This window comes from Lichenostomus cassidix, unplaced genomic scaffold, assembly GCF_008360975.1.
Source record: "Lichenostomus cassidix isolate B80296 unplaced genomic scaffold, HeHo_3.0 HiC_scaffold_705, whole genome shotgun sequence".
Lineage (NCBI taxonomy): Eukaryota > Metazoa > Chordata > Aves > Passeriformes > Meliphagidae > Lichenostomus > Lichenostomus cassidix.
This window is the reverse complement of record NW_028147387.1, coordinates 8898-24996: the sequence shown is the minus strand read 5'-3', so window position 1 is coordinate 24996 and position 16099 is coordinate 8898. Positions and strand designations below refer to the sequence as shown.

General features: G+C 40.4%; 1 protein-coding gene across 1 annotated transcript; it reads left to right on the top strand.

Moving 5' to 3' along the window:
• Window positions 1-158: 158 nt before the first annotated feature.
• LOC146423269 (uncharacterized) lies at window positions 159-15177 on the top strand (the record flags this gene model as incomplete). Its single annotated transcript, XM_085044967.1, has 12 exons — window positions 159-569; window positions 635-884; window positions 2756-2858; window positions 4381-4537; window positions 6214-6294; window positions 7363-7441; window positions 9498-9588; window positions 10609-10693; window positions 12114-12170; window positions 13104-13181; window positions 13930-13992; window positions 15106-15177. Coding segments are annotated over 12 exons (1488 nt in total), but the record flags the coding sequence as incomplete, so codon positions are not given.
• Between the last annotated feature and the right edge of the window lie 922 nt (window positions 15178-16099).

Below are 16099 nucleotides of genomic sequence, written 5' to 3'. Positions count from 1 at the left end.
TCTCAGTGTGTTTTCTCCCCGCAGTACAAGCAGGCGGGCTCGGTGTGCATGGATAAACTCAGTGTTTTCTCCCCGCAGTACAAGCAGTCAGGCTCGGTGTGCATGGATGAGCACATGTATGAGCTCATGGATGATCTCAGTGTGTTTTCTCCCCGCAGTACAAGCAGGCGGGCTTGGTGTGCATGGATGAGCACATGTATGAGCTCATGGATGAGCACATGTATGAGCTCATGGATGAGCACATGTATGAGCTCATGGATGAGCACATGTATGAGCTCATGGATGAGCACATGTATGACCTCATGGATAAACTCAGTGTTATTTTCCCCCCGCAGTACAAGCAGGCGGGCTCGCTGTGCATGGATGAGCACATGTATGACCTCACGGATAAACTCAGTGTTTTCTCCCCGCAGTACAAGCAGGCGGGCTCGGTGTGCATGGATGAGCACATGTATGACCTCATGGATAAACTCAGTGTTATTTTCCCCCCGCAGTACAAGCAGGCGGGCTCGGTGTGCATGGACGATCTCAGTGTTATTTTCCCTCCGCAGTACAAGCAGGCGGGCTCGGTGTGCATGGATGAGCACATGTATGAGCTCATGGACAATCTCAGTGTGTTATTTTCCCCCCGCAGTACAAGCAGGCGGGCTCGGTGTGCACGGATAAACTCAGTGTTTTCTCCCCGCAGTACAAGCAGGCGGGCTCGGTGTGCCGCGCCGTGCAGCACGACTGTGACCTGGCCGAGATGTGCAGCGGCCGCTCGGCCAGCTGCCCCGAGGATCGCTTCAGGGTCAACGGGCACCCCTGCGCCTCCGGGGAGGGCTACTGCTACATGGGCACCTGCCCCACCCGCCTGGGCCAGTGCCAGGCTGCCTTCGGACCCCGTGAGTCACCCGCGGGACAGCGACAGCACCGGGGGGCAGCGGGGACAGGGAGAGGGGAGGTTGGGGTCTGGAAAGCTTCTGAGATCTGTTGGAAATCAGCCAGGGAAAGATAATAATATATAACATCACATAACACAATATAACATAACATAACACAATAGAACACAATATAGTATAATATAACATAACACAATATAACACAATATAACGCAATATAGTATAATATAACATAATATAACATAATTTAACACAATGTAACATAATATAATGTAACATTACATAACATAGTGTAACATAACATAATATAATGTAGTACAATATAACGTATAGTAATATAATAATAAAATAATGTAATATTATATTCTATCTATATATTCTATTATTTCTCTTCTATTCTTTCTATTCTATTCTATTCTATTCTATTCTATTCTATTCTACTCTACTCTACTCTATTCTACTCTATTCTATTCTATTCCTATTCTAATCTATTCCTATTCTGTTCTGTTCTATTCTGTTCCATTCCATTCTATATTCTATATTCTATATTCTATATTCTATATTCTATATTCTATATTCGTCATATATTCTATATTCTATTCTTACTATATTCCATATTCTATATTCTATGTTCTATATTCTATTATATACATTATATACATAATACAGTAGAATATACATTTGTAATATCTATTTTTATATAGAGATAAATACATATGTAATGTATATTAATATAGAAATCTATAGTTATATACATAGATAGTAATTCTATAATTCTATAATTATAGAATTACATAGTTATATATTCTATAATATATGAATATATATTTTATATAAGTATAAAATATAGAAATTTTATATTTATACAAGTAAACTCCAGCTCATAGCACAACTCATTCTTATTTTCCCATTTCCCCTGTCGGTGGTCACAACTCGTGAGCTGAGCTCGGGGCAGGGGGAGCTCTGTGCTTCCAGAGAAATGGGAAGTGGGCAGAGAATCCCAGAGAAATGGGAAGAAGTGGGCAGAGAATCCCAGAGAAATGGGAAGAAGTGGGCAGAGAATTCCTCTTTTGCAGGGTGTCTGAGGTGGCTGGAGCTGGGGAAGTGGTTGGGCTCAGGGAAGGGAAATGTCTGAGCTGCTCACCAACAGCCCAACTGCTCCTGGCAGCAGCGTTTCCTGCAGCTGGGGAATGGTTTGGGTGGGAAGGGAACTGAAATGTCACCCAGTGCCACCCCAGGGACATCAGGGATATTCCCAGGTGATCCCAGCCTGGCCTTGGACACTCCAGGGATCGATGGCAGCACAGCTCCTCTGGGAATTCCATCCCAGCTCATTCCCACCCTCATTCCTTCCCAAAATCCCATTTAAATCCCTCATTCTCAGTGTGTTCCCATTCCCTGTCTCTGTCCCTCCATCCCAGTCCCTCTCCAGCTCTCCTGGAACCCTTTAATCCCTGGAAAATCTCTGAGCTCTCCCTGGATCCTCCAGGGATAAATAATATATATGTATTTATGTATTTATAACACATATATATTATATTCTCCCTGGATCCTCCAGGGATAAATAACATATAAATACATATATAAATACATAAATACATATATAAATACATAAATACAATGTGTTTATGTATTTATAGTACATATATATTATATTCTCCCTGGATCCTCCAGGGATAAATAACATATAAATACATATGTATTTATGCATTTATAACACATATATATTACATTCTCCCTGGATCCTCCAGGTAGAAATTCCCCCAAGTCACTTCCATCCCAGAGCACACCCCTGGGCGAGGAAAGGAGCTGGAATATTCCCAGTTCTCCCAGCAGAGATCCCAAACTGATCCCATTTTCTCTCCCTGCTGCAGAGGCCACGGTGGGCGCAGCCTCCTGCTACCGGATGAACGAGAGGGGAGCTTACTATGGCTACTGCAGGAAGGAGAAGGGAACTCACATCCCCTGCAGCAAAAAGTAAGCTCTGGTGGTGGGGAAGGTGGAATAGGAAAGCCTTAGAGATATGATTACCTTATGGTATGATTGATTACCTTATGGTATGATTACCTTGTGATAGGATTACCTTATTATATGATTTCCTTATGGTATGATTTCCTTATGATATGATTAGCTTATGATATGATATGATTAAAAATTGATTAAAAAGATGCTGAGAATATGGAAAATATAAGGGAGATTGAGATGAAAGCAAGCTGAGAATATGGAAAATGTAAGGGAGATTGGGATGAAGAGAAGCTGAGAATATGGAAAATGTAAGGGAGATTGGGATGAAGAGAAGCTGAGAATATGGAAAATAAGGGAAATTGGGATGAGGACAAGGTTTGAGTTGAAGAATAACTAGGAAACAATGGTTTGGCTGACTGGAGGTGATCTCCTCTGGATGGAACAATCCCCTCTGGATGGAACAATCCCCTCTGGGTGGAACAATCCCCTCTGGGTGGAACAATCCCCTCTGGGTGGAACAATCCCCTCTGGGTGGAACAATCCCCTCTGGGTGGAACAATCCCCTCTGGGTGGAACAATCCCCTCTGCCTGCAGACAGCTCCAAGGGTCAGAGCAGACCCTGCCTGATGGCAGAGGGGCCAAAAAGCAGTTTTCAGGGTTTAAAATATAACCCTGTGTGGTAATGGGATGATCCTTATAGGTTGTGTGCAAATGCTGTAGGGTTTGCAGCTTGTTCTGGATTGGTTAGTGAAAATTAGAATATTTTAAATATAACCCCGTATGGTAATGGGATGGTTCTTATAGGTTGTGTGTAAATGCTGTAGGGTTTGGAGCTTGGGCTAGATTGGTTAGTGAAAATAAGAATATTCAACACAGAGGATGATTTATTGTATTGTAAATGGCAAATTGGTCTCTTTTCTGCTCTCTCTCTCTCTCTCTCTCTTCTCTGACCTGCTCTGAGCTCCATCCTGCAGCTCTGCAGGTTTCTCACACCCAACTCTCTTCCACAATAAACCCAAATGCCCTAAAATCCAACTTCAGAGATCTCTTGTTTCCATTCCATCCTCATAACCAAATCCCACAGAGTTAAATCCTCCACTCTGGGACGTGGAATTTGCTGGGATTTGGGACAACAGGCCATTCCTACTCAGATTAGGGGATATAAACCAGGAGAACCCCTTGGCACATCCCTGTGTTCCTTTTTGTTCAGTCTGGAAACTGGGAAATCAATTCTGAGAAAATGGGATTTAAATTCTGAGGTGGAAAAGCAAAGAGAGATCTGCAGGGAGGAGGAGTGTGGAGGGAAATCCAGGGGAAGGGATTTTGAGATTGGGAATTTGAACCTGGAAAGGGAAGAAATATCAGTTAAATCCTCATTTCACTAAACGAATTTGTGTTCCTTAACGAGCTCAAGAGGAATTAAGAGGAATTAATCCAACCAAGCTGCCAGAATTCCCTCCTGCAGGGATTCCCTTGGAATTCTGGAATTCTGCAAAGCAGTTTGCTGGCTCAACACCTGCTGTTCTCCCTGCAGAGATAGAATGTGTGGGAAGCTGTACTGCTCCGGAGGGAGGGAGATGCCCAGGGATGGCAGCCTGGTGGCTTTTGATTCCTGCAAATCCAGTTTCTCCCGGGGTGGAGATGTGGATCCAGGGATGATCCTCGACGGGACCAAGTGTGGGAATGGCATGGTGAGCACAGAAAAATATATTTTGCTTTATTTTTCTCCCTCTTTGGGTCTTCCTTCGTCATTATGAATGGCATGGTGAGCACAGAAAAATATTTTTTGCTTTATTCTTTCCCATCTTTGAGTCTTGTCTTCATCGTTGTGAATGGCAAGGTCAGGACAGAAAAATATTTTCTCTGTATTTTTCCCCCTCTTTGGGTCTTGCCTTCGTCACTATGAATGGCATGGTGAGCACAGAAAAACTTTTTTTCTTTATTTTGCTCCCTGTTTGGGTATTGCCTTCATCGTTATGAATGGCATGGTGAGCACAGAAAAACTTTTTTTCTTTATTTTGCTCCCTCTTTGGGTCTTGTCTTCATCGTTATGAATGGCATGGTGAGCACAGAAAAATATATTTTTCTTTATTTTTCCCCCTCTTTGGGTATTACCTTGGTCATTATGAATGGCATGGTGAGCACAGAAAAATATTTTTTGCTTTATTCTTTCCCATCTTTGGGTCTTGCCTTCATCGTTATGAATGGCACAGTGAGCTCAGAAAAACTTTTTTTCTTTATTTTTCTCCATCTTTGGGTCTTGTTTTTGTCATTATGAATGGCATGGTGAGCTCAGAAAAATATTTTTTTCTGTATTTTTCTCCCTGTTTGGGTATTGCCTTCATTGTTATGAATGGCATGGTGAGCTCAGAAAAATATTTTTTCTTTATTTTTCCCATCTTTGAGTCTTGCCTTCATCGTTATCTCCTTTAAGATATCATTATCTCCTTTAAGACATCATTATCTCCTTTAAAATACAATTATCTCCTTTAAAATCTCCAAGGGACATTTTAATTAGGGAGATTGAGTGTTCCCCAAACTTCTGCTGATCTCTCTCCCCGATTTTTATCCCAAACCAGCAGCAGAGCAAACAGGAATTCCCATCATCCCCATTTCCCCAGCCTTGGCTGCTCTGTTCTTATTTTTAATTATTTCATTGTTTGTTTATTTATTTCTTTATCTATTCTTTTATTATTTATTTTATTATTTATTGATTTTATTATTTATTTATTTTATTATTTATTTATTTTATTATTTATTTATTTTTTATGTATTTTATTATTTATTTATTTTATTATTTATTTGTTATTATTTATTTATTTTATTATTTATTTATGTTATTATTTATCTATTTTATTATTTATTTATGTTATTGTTTATTTATTTATTTATTTATTGTTTATTTATTTTATTATTTATCAATTTTATTATTTATTTATTGTTTATTTTATTATTTATCAATTTTATTATTTATTTATTTATTGTTTATTTATGTTATTATTTATCAATTTTATTATTTATTTATTGTTTATTTATTTATTATGATGTTATTTTTTTTTTACTGGCACAGAAATCTCGTGGCACCAAAACCACAGCTTTGGCTGCAGGCTTGGGAGATCATTAATTAGCATTTCATTATTAATTACATGTAATTATTTCCCCAACGGGTGCTGTTTCCAACCCCCAGTGCATTCCCACCTGCCATTCCTGCCCCATCTCCCCCTCCTGGGGTGCAATTTGAATTATTTCTGTTTTTCCCTGAGCTCTCCATCCCTTCCCAGGAAAAAATACCAACTCTGCCTGTCCTGGGAGCTCCAAATCCCCGTGGAATTTTGGGAATATTCCATCTTTTTCCCCCATTTTCCAGGTGTGCAGCCACGGGGAGTGTGTCCACGCCGAGGAGGTGTTCAGATCCACCAACTGCTCTGCCAAGTGCTCTGGCCACGCTGTAAGACCCAAAAAAATTGATGTTTTTCACTTTAAAATCCTGAGAAAATGATGCAGATCAGCCTCAGAGTTTCTCGCTGGCAGTGTTTGGGTCGTTGATGTGAATCTGTTCAATTTGGGAGGTCAGGAGCTTCTTAGATTTTTTATAAAATTAAATTGAAGCTGAGATGAAATTAAAAAAAATTTAAAAAATTTAAAAATCTAAAAAATTTAAAAATTTTAAAAAATTTTTAAAAATTTAAAAAATTAAAAAAATTTTTAAATTAAAAAATTTAAAAAATTTAAAAATTAAATTTAACATTTTGCCCAGGAGATGAACACAGCCCCTGCTCCTGGCCATGGCATCAAATCTAATTTTTTAGGTCATTTTGGTTTGGGGAGGATAATTCTGCAAAGGATAATATTTGACTTTTCAGGGTCCTACACATCAATAAATTCACTCTGCAGCGAAGCTTTCAGGGCTGTCTTTAACCCAAATTTAACCCGAGATGGAATTAAAAAACTCTAAAATTTAAAAAATTTTAAAAATTTAAAAAAATTAACAAATTAAATGTAACCTTTTGCCCAGGAGATGAACACAGCCCCTGCTCCTGGCCATGGCATCAAATCTAATTTTTTTAGGTCATTTTGGTTCACAATTCTGCTGATATTTGACTTTTTAGGGTCCTACAGATCAATAAATTCACTCTGCAGCGAAGCTTTCAGGACTGTCTTTAACCCAAATTTAACCCGAGATGGAATTAAAAAATTCTAAAATTTAAAAAATTTAAAAATTTAAAAATTTTAAAAAACTTAAAAATTAAATGTAACCTTTTGCCCAGGAGATGAACACAGCCCCTGCTCCTGGCCATGGCATCAAATCTAATATTTTTAGGTCATTTTGGTTCACAATTCTGCTGATATTTGACTTTTTAGGGACCTACAGATCAATAAATTCACTCTGCAGTGAAGCTTTCAGTGCTGTCTTTAACCCAAAAATGCTAAATTTTAGCCCCAAAAAACCTCTCAGAACCTTCCCAAAATTCCCAGATTCCCACTGAGGATATCCGTGGATGTTTTTTGTCCCCAGGTGTGTGACCACAAGCTGCAGTGCCAGTGTGAGGAGGGTTGGGCACCTCCCAGCTGTGACAGCTCCTCTGCGCTCACTGGTGAGTGGCACCTTGGGATTGGCCTTGGAAAATCCCCCTTGGAATTGGTCCTTGGAATTGTCCTTGGAATTTGTGCTTGGAATTTCCCCTTGGAATTGTCCTTAGAATTGTCCTTGGAATTTGTCCTTTGAATTGTCCTTGAAATTTCTCCTTGGAATTTCTCCTTGGAATTTGTCCTTGGAGTTTGTTATTGGAATTATTTCCCCTTGGAATTATTTCCCCTTGGAATTTGTCCTTGGAATTGTCCTTGGAATTATTTCCCCTTGGAATTTGTCCTTGGAATTGTCCTTGGGATTTGTCCTTGGAATTTCTCCTTGGAATTTCCCCCTTGGAATTTGTCCTTGGAGTTTCTCCTTGGGATTTCTCCTTGGAATTTGTCCTTGGAATTTCTCCTTGGGACTGTCCTTGGAATTTGTCCTTGGAATTTGTCCTTGGAGTTTGTCATTGGAATTATTTCCCCTTGGAATTATTTCCCCTTGGAATTTGTCCTTAGAATTGTCCTTGAAATTTGTCCTTGGAATTTCTCCTTGGGATTTCTCCTTGGAATTTGTCCTTGTGATTGTCCTTGGAATTTTTCCTTGGAATTTTTCCTTGGAATTTTTCCTTGGAATTTTTCCTTGGAATTTGTCCTTGGAATTTCTCCTTAGAATTGTCCTTGGAATTTGTCCTTGAAATTTGTCCTTGGAATTAGTCCTTGGGATTTGTCCTTGGAATTGTCCTTGGAATTTCCCCTTGGAATTGTCCTTGGTATTGTCCTTGGAATTTCCCCCTTGGAATTTGTCCTTGGAGTTTCTCCTTGGAATTTCTCCTTGGAATATCCCCCTTGGAATTTCCCCTTGGAATTTGTCCTTGGAATATCCCCCTTGGAATTTGTCCTTGGAATATCCCCCTTGGAATTTATCCTTGGAATATCTCCCTTGGAATTTGTCATTGGAATTATTTCCCCTTGGAATTTGTCCTTGGAATTTCCCCTTGGAATTTGTCCTTAGAATTTCCCCCTTAGAATTTCCCCTTGGAATTTCTCCTTGGAATTTCCCCCTTCGAATTTCCCCTTCGAATTTCCCCTTGCAATTGTCCTTGGAATTGTTCTTGGAATATCTCCTTGGACTTTCCCCTTGGAATTTCTCCTTTCCCGGCTGGAATGAGCTGGGGAGCTCCAGAGGAGCAGTTCAGCACCACAGTGGTTCACATGATTGTTAATTGGGATAATTAAGACCAACAAACCCAAGCAGCACCATTAAATTGTGTCCTCATCTGCCACAGGGTTTAAACAATTCCAGGAATGGGAATTCCAGCTTTTTCCAGGGATGGGAATTCCTGCTCATTCCAGAGCTTTTCCATGGAGAAATTTAGGATTTGTTTAGGGTTTGTTTAGGGTTTTTTTAAGGTTTGTTCAGGGTTTGTTCAGGGTTTGTTTAGGGCTTGTTTAGGGTTTGTTTTGGACTTGTTTAGGGCTTGTTTAGGGTTTGTTTAGGATTTGTTTGGGATTTGTTTAGGGGGTTTTTTCGGTTTGTTTAGGGCTTGTTTAGGGTTTGTTTAGGATTTGTTTAGGGTTTGTTTAGGGCTTGTTTAGGGTTTGTTTAGTGTTTGTTTAGGGTTTGTTTTTGGGCTTGTTTAGGATTTGTTTAGGGTTTTTTTAGGGCTTGTTTAGGGTTTATTTAGGGTTTCTTTAGGATTTGTTTAGGGTTCGTTTGGGATTTGTTTAGGGCTTGTTTAGGGTTTTTTTAAGGTTTGTTTAGGGTTTGTTTAGGGCTTGTTTAGGACTTGTTCAGGGTTTGTTTAGGACTTGTTCAGGGTTTGTTTAGGGTTTTTTAGGGTTTCTTTAGGGTTTCTTTAGGGTTTCTTTAGCCCAAGGACAGCAACAACAACTGATTTAAAACCTCGCAAAACCACCATTAATTCATCCCATCCCATCCCATCACCAACAAAGCCATAAATGAGAACAAACAGAATTTTAAAAAATCCTATTCCAGCAGCGATGGAAAACTCAATACCACTGGATCTTTGGGATCTCCCAGTGGCTCTGGGATGTCCTAAAAGCTGTTTTGTCCCCCAGGGATCGCGGTGGCCGCTGGGCTGCTGGCTGTCCTGGCTGTCACTGCTGCCACCGCCGTGCTGCTGACGAGACTGAGGGGAATCCGTGAGAGGTAAATCCTTCCTGTTCCCTAAAAACCAGGGAATGTCCTGGGAGTGGGAATTGGCGTTAGAGAAATGGGAATGTTAAATAGTGTGTGTTAGATTGTTATTGTTATAGAAATGGGAATACTAAATAATGTATATTCTATTATTATTATTATTATAGAAATGGGAATTATTGTTATATAAGTGGGAATATTAAATAATATATATTATATTATTATTATTATAGAAATGGGAATTGTTATATGAATGGGAATATTAAATAATAGATATTATATTATAATATAAATAGGGATATTAAATATCTATTATATTATTATTATAATATAAATGGGAATTATTATTATATAAATGGGAATATTAAATAATATAGATTCTATTATTATATAAATGGGAATTATTATATAAATGGGAATGTTAAATAATATATATTCTATTATTATTATATCAATGAGAATTATTGTTATATAAACGGGAATTATTGTTACATAAATGGGAATATTAAATAATAGATATTCTATTATTATTATATAAATGGGAATTATTATATAAATGGGAATATTAAATAATATAGATTCTATTATTATTATATAAATGGGAATTATTATTAAGTGGGAATGGGGGAATTAGATGCTAGAAAGGATGGAATTTGGTCTGTGGGATTTGGGAAGTCGGTTCTAAAATCCCATGGTGGGAGTGGTGAAATGGAGCTCTTGATAAATCCTTAATAATTCAAAATAATAATAATAATAATCCTTAAAGTAATAATAATAATAATAAATTTAAATAATAATAATAATAATAATTCAAAATAATAATAATCCTTAAAATATTAATATTATTAATAATAAAAATTTAAAATAATAGTAATAGTAATAATAATAATAATAATAATAATAATCCGTAATAAAATCCCCGTTTCCTAAATAAATAAAGGGAACAAAAAAAAAATTGCAGATGTTCAGCTGGGAGGTTTTTTCTCCTCTCAGTTCTGAACTCCAAGTGACCAGCCCTGCCCTGTTTTTCAGGAAGCAGAGCCGCAGGGCAGCTGGAGCCACCAACCAGGTGTTTGTGGATCAGGAGCAGCCAGGGCTGGGGACAGCCGGCCAGAGGGTGAGCAGGGGACAGCTGGGGACTGTGCTGGGCAATGCCAGCGGGGTGACAAGGTGCTGAGGGGATCATGGGGATGGGGATGGGGATGGCAGCAGATTCCCAAAATTCTGGGGAGATGGGGCTGGGAATGCCAGCAGAAGATTCCCAAAATTCTGGGGAGATGAGGCTGGGGACGCCAGCAGGAGATTCCTAAAATTCTGGGGAGAATATGCTGGGAATGCCAGCAGGAGAGTCCCAAAATCCTGAGGGGATGGGGCTGAGAATGCCAGCAGGAGATTCCTAAAATTCTGAGGGGATTGGGATGAGAATCCCAGCAGGAGATTCCCAAAATCCTGAAGGGCCAGGGCTGGGAATGCCAGCAGATTCCCAAAATCCTGGAGGGGATGGGGCTGGGAATGCCAGCAGGAGATTCCTAAGGGGACAGTGCTGGGAAACCCAGCAGGAGATCCCCAAATTTCTGAGAGTGTAATCCCAGCAGGAGATTCCCAAAGTGCTGAGGGGACAGAGCTGGGAATCCCAGCAAGAGATTCCCAAAATCCTGAGGGGATTGGGATGAGAATCCCAGCAGGAGATTCCCCAAATACCGAGGGGACAGAGCTGGGAATCCCAGAAGGAGATTCCTAAGGGGACAGTGCTGGGAATGCCAGCAGGAAATTCCCAAATTTCTGAGAGGAATATGCTGGGAATCCCAGCAGGAGATTCCTAAAATGCTGAGGGTGTAATCCCAGCAAGACATTCCCTAAATTCTGAGGGGAATATGCTGGGAATCCCAATCTCCTCCCAAAATGCTGAGGAGAATATGCTGAGGATCTCAGCAGAAGATTCCCAAAATGCTGAAGGGATAGAGCTGGGAATGTCAGCAGGAGATTCCCAACATTCTGAGGAGATGGGGCTGGGGATCCCAGTACGAGACTCCCAAAATGCTGAGGAGAATATGCTGAGGATCTCAGCACAAGATTCCCAAAATCCTGAAGGGATAGAGCTGGGAATGCCAGCAGGAGATTCCCAAAGTGCTGAAGGGACAGAGCTGAGAATGCCAGCAGGAGATTCCCAAATGTTGAGGGTGTAATCCAAGCAGGAGATTCCCAAAATGCTGAGGGGAATATGCTGGGAATCCCAGCAGGAGATTCCCAAAATTCTGAGTGGAATATGCTGGGAATGCCAGCAGGAGATTCCCAAAATTCTGGGGGGAATATGCTGAGGATCTCAACACAAGATTCCCAAATGCCGAGGGTGTAATCCCAGCAGGAGATTCCCAAAATCCTGAGGGGATAGAGCTGGGAATGCCAGCAGGAGATTCCCAAAATGCTGAAGTGACAGTGGCAATGCCACCCGGGCAGGGCAGGGCAGGACAGACTCCCCAGGGATGCCAGCAGGACAAGGAAAAGGCTGCAGCTGATTTGGGATTTCCCTCCTCCAGGTGATCGATAAGAAGGTTCTTCCCGTTCCTCCTCCTCAGCAGAGCAAAGCCCAGAGTGTGAGTAGTGCTGGAATATCCCTGGGAATATCCTTGGGAATATCCATGGGAATATCCATGGGAATATCCCTGGGAATATCCCTGGGAATATCCATGGGAATATCCCTGGGAATATCCCTGGGAATATCCCTGGGAATATCCTTGGGAATATCCCTGGGAATATCCCTGGGAATATCCCTGATTTCCTGGGGTCACCGAGCCCTGGGGACAGGCTGATCCCGCTGGGACATCCCTGGGAATATCCCTGGGAATATCCATGGGAATATCCCTGGGAATATCCCTGGGAATATCCATGGGAATATCCATGGGAATATCCATGGGAATATCCCTGATTTCCCGGGATTTGGGAATGTCACCGAGCCCTGGGGACAGGCTGATCCCGCTGGGACATCCCTGGGAATATCCTTGGGAATATCCCTGGGAATATCCCTGGGAATATCCCTGATTTCCCGGGATTTGGGAATGTCACCGAGCCCTGGGGACAGGCTGATCCCGCTGGGACATCCCTGAGCTCCGGAGCAGGAAATTCCTGAATCCTCCATCCTTCTATCACACTTTTATATCCAACCCCAGCTGCACATTCCATGGAAAACATGGAATTTAACACAGGGAATGTGTTAAAAGGGTTCAAATGTTTTAATTAAATAGAATATTGAATTAAATATAATATAAATATGTTATCTATTATAAAATTATACATATGATAAGAATATATGTATATATTATATATTTATATTTATATTTATATTTATATTTATATTTATATTTATTTTATACTTATATTTATTTTTATATTTATTTTTATACTTATATTTATTTTTATTTTCATTTTTGTTTTTATTTTTATATTATTTATATTAATTTTTATTTTTATTTTTATTTTTATTTTAATTTTAATTTTTATTTTTATATTTATATTCTGTTTTTCCCCAGGCTGTCCCGAGGCCCAAAGCTCCTCCTCCTCCCATTCCTGCCACCAAGCCTGGCTCTTCCCATCCGGAGGCAAAGTTTGTAAGTTCAGCTCTGCAGCTTCTCACATCCCCAGTTGGAAATGAATATTTGCAGGTTCTGGCTGTGATTTGATATAAAAATCAGAAATCGCAGCCTTTCCAAGCACAGATTTTTAGGGTGAAATTTCTTGGCTGAGTAATCCTAAACTGCACAAATATTCTTCGTCCTTCATAGAAAATATAAAATAGAAAACGCGAAATAGAAAACGTAAAATAGAAATATGAATTAAGAAATAAGGAATGAGAAACAAGAAACAAGAAATGAGAAATAAGAAAGAAATAAGAAATGAGAAATAAGAATGAAATAAGAAATAAGAAATAAGAAATAAGAAATAAGAAATAAGAAATAAGAAATAAATAAGAAATAAGAAATAAGAAATAAGAAAGAAATAAGAAATAAGAAATAAGAAATAAGAAATAAGAAATAAGAAATATAAAATATAAAAATATGAAATATAAAATGTAAAAAATATAAAAAAATAGAAATTTAAAAATAAAATATAAAATATAAAATAAATACAAAATATCAAATATAAAATATCAAATATCAAATATCAAATATAAAATAAAAAATCCCCACATATAGATTATAAACCACATTTCAATCTCACTGCTTTCAGAGTTGCTCCCTGAGCTTCCATTCCCAGGAAAAGCTGCAGGAATTTGGGATATCCCTGTCCCAGCTGAGGTTTGGGAATTCTGCAGCTCCAAACAAACCCCAGTGACCTTTAAATCCCATTTTTTTCCAGGTTCCCGAGAGAAAAGCTCCTCCTGTCCCTTTTCCCAAAGGCAAACCTCCACCTCCACCCCAGGTGAGGATTATTCCCAGGTAATCCAGGTGGGAATTACAGTTCTCTGGGATGGAATTCCCTGGAACAATTCCCTGGGATGGAATTCCTGAGAACAATTCCTGAGATGGAAATCACTGAAACAATTCCCTGGGATTGAATTCCCTGGAACAATTCCCTGGGATGGAATTCCCTGGAACAATTCCTTGGGATGGAATTCCTTAGAACTGCTGGGAACAATTCCCTGGGGATGGAATTCCTTGGAATTGCTGGGAACAATTCCCTGGGGATGGAATTCCCTGGAACTGCTGGGAACAATTCCCTGGGGATGGAATTCCTTGGAACAATTCCCTGGGATGGAATTCCTTGGAACAATTCCCTGGGATAGAATTCCCTGGACCTGCTGAGAACAATTCCTTGGGGATGGAATTCCTTGGAATTCCTTGGAACAATTCCCTGGGATAGAATTCCCTGGACCTGCTGAGAACAATTCCCTGGGATTGAATTCCCTGGAACAATTCCTTGGAATGGAAATCCTTGGAACTGCTGGGAACAATTCCCTGGGGATGGAATTCCTTGGAACAATTCCCTGGGAATGGAATTCCTGAGAACAATTCCCTGGGATGGAATTCCCTGGAACAATTCCTGGGGATGGAAATCCCTGGAACCGCTGGGAACAATTCCTTGGGAATTCCATCCCCAGGGAACTGCTGGGGACAACTCTCTGGGGATAGAACTCCTTGGAATTCCTGGGAACAATTCCCTGGGATAGAATTCCCTGGACCTGCTGAGAACAATTCCCTGGAGTTGGAAATCCCTGGAACAATTCCCTGAGATGGAAATCCCTGGAACAATTCCCTGGGATGGAATTCCCTGCAATTCCTGGGAACAATTCCTTGGGGATGGAATTCCCTGGAACAATTCCTTGGGGTTGGAATTCCCTGGAACTGCTGGGAACAATTCCCTGAGATGGAATTCCCTGGGGTGGAAATCCCTGGAGCTGCAGGGAACAATTCCCTGGGATGGAATTCCCTGCAATTCCTGGGAACAATTCCTTGGGGATGGAATTCCCTGGAACAACTCCCTGGGGATGGAATTCCCAGGAATTCCCGGGATTTAACCCCTCTCTCCCCGCAGGCTCTGAAGCCCCCGCTGAACCCCCGAGTCTGATCTCCCCGCGCGGAGCTGGGCGCCAATCCCCAATTTCCATCCCTCCATCCCTCCACCTCCAAAACCATCCACAACCTTCTCCCTCTCCTCCTCGAGAGCCGCTTGGGAAGGGAATTTTGGGATTTCCAGCGGTGAGGAAATCCCAAATTCTGCTGGTGACCTCGAGCTGCTGCCCGGGGGAAGCACGGCGGAGCCGCCGCCTGCACTGAGGTGTAAACCAGGAGTAAGTTACTACAGCTGCTGAACAACCCGCTGGGGGATGAGGATTTTCCTCCTCTGGAGCAGAGCTGAGAGGATCAGGGAAAAGCTGGAATTTCCAAACCTGGAGAAGCAGGTTTGGGAATGGTAAATTTTGATTTTTTGGCTCCATTTTTGGATGTTTCCCAACCTTCCCTGTGCTCAGCAACACGAAGTTTCTCCTCGATGTGCAAAATCCTGGAGGAAAAGAAATCCTTTGTGAACTCAAGGTTTGGGTTGGATGTGGAATAAATCCCAAACCACCCTGGGAATGGTTCTGGAAGGATCCTCTGATGGATTCTCTCCATGATCCCGAAATTCCACGCAAAATGAGGATTTGATGGAATTCTGGAATTCCAGCCTTGGGTTGGAGGAGTGAGGTTGTGAACTCAATTATCCTCCAGGGTTAATTGCTGCTTGATTGGAGCCAGGAACAGGTTGGAATCTCCACCTGGGGGTGGAAAAATCCAAAAAAAAAGTTCTTTGTGTAAAAATTCACAAAAAGTTATTTGTGGAAAAATCAAAAAAAAGTTATTTGTGTAAAAATCCACAAAAAGTTATTTGTGTAAAAATCAAAAAAAAAAGTTATTTGTGGAAAAATCAAAAAAAAGTTATTTGTGTAAAAATCCACAAAGAGTTCTTTGTGTAAAAATCCACAAGTTCTTTGTGTAAAAATCCAAAAGAAGTTATTTGTGTAAAAATCCCCAAAAAGTTATTTGTGTAA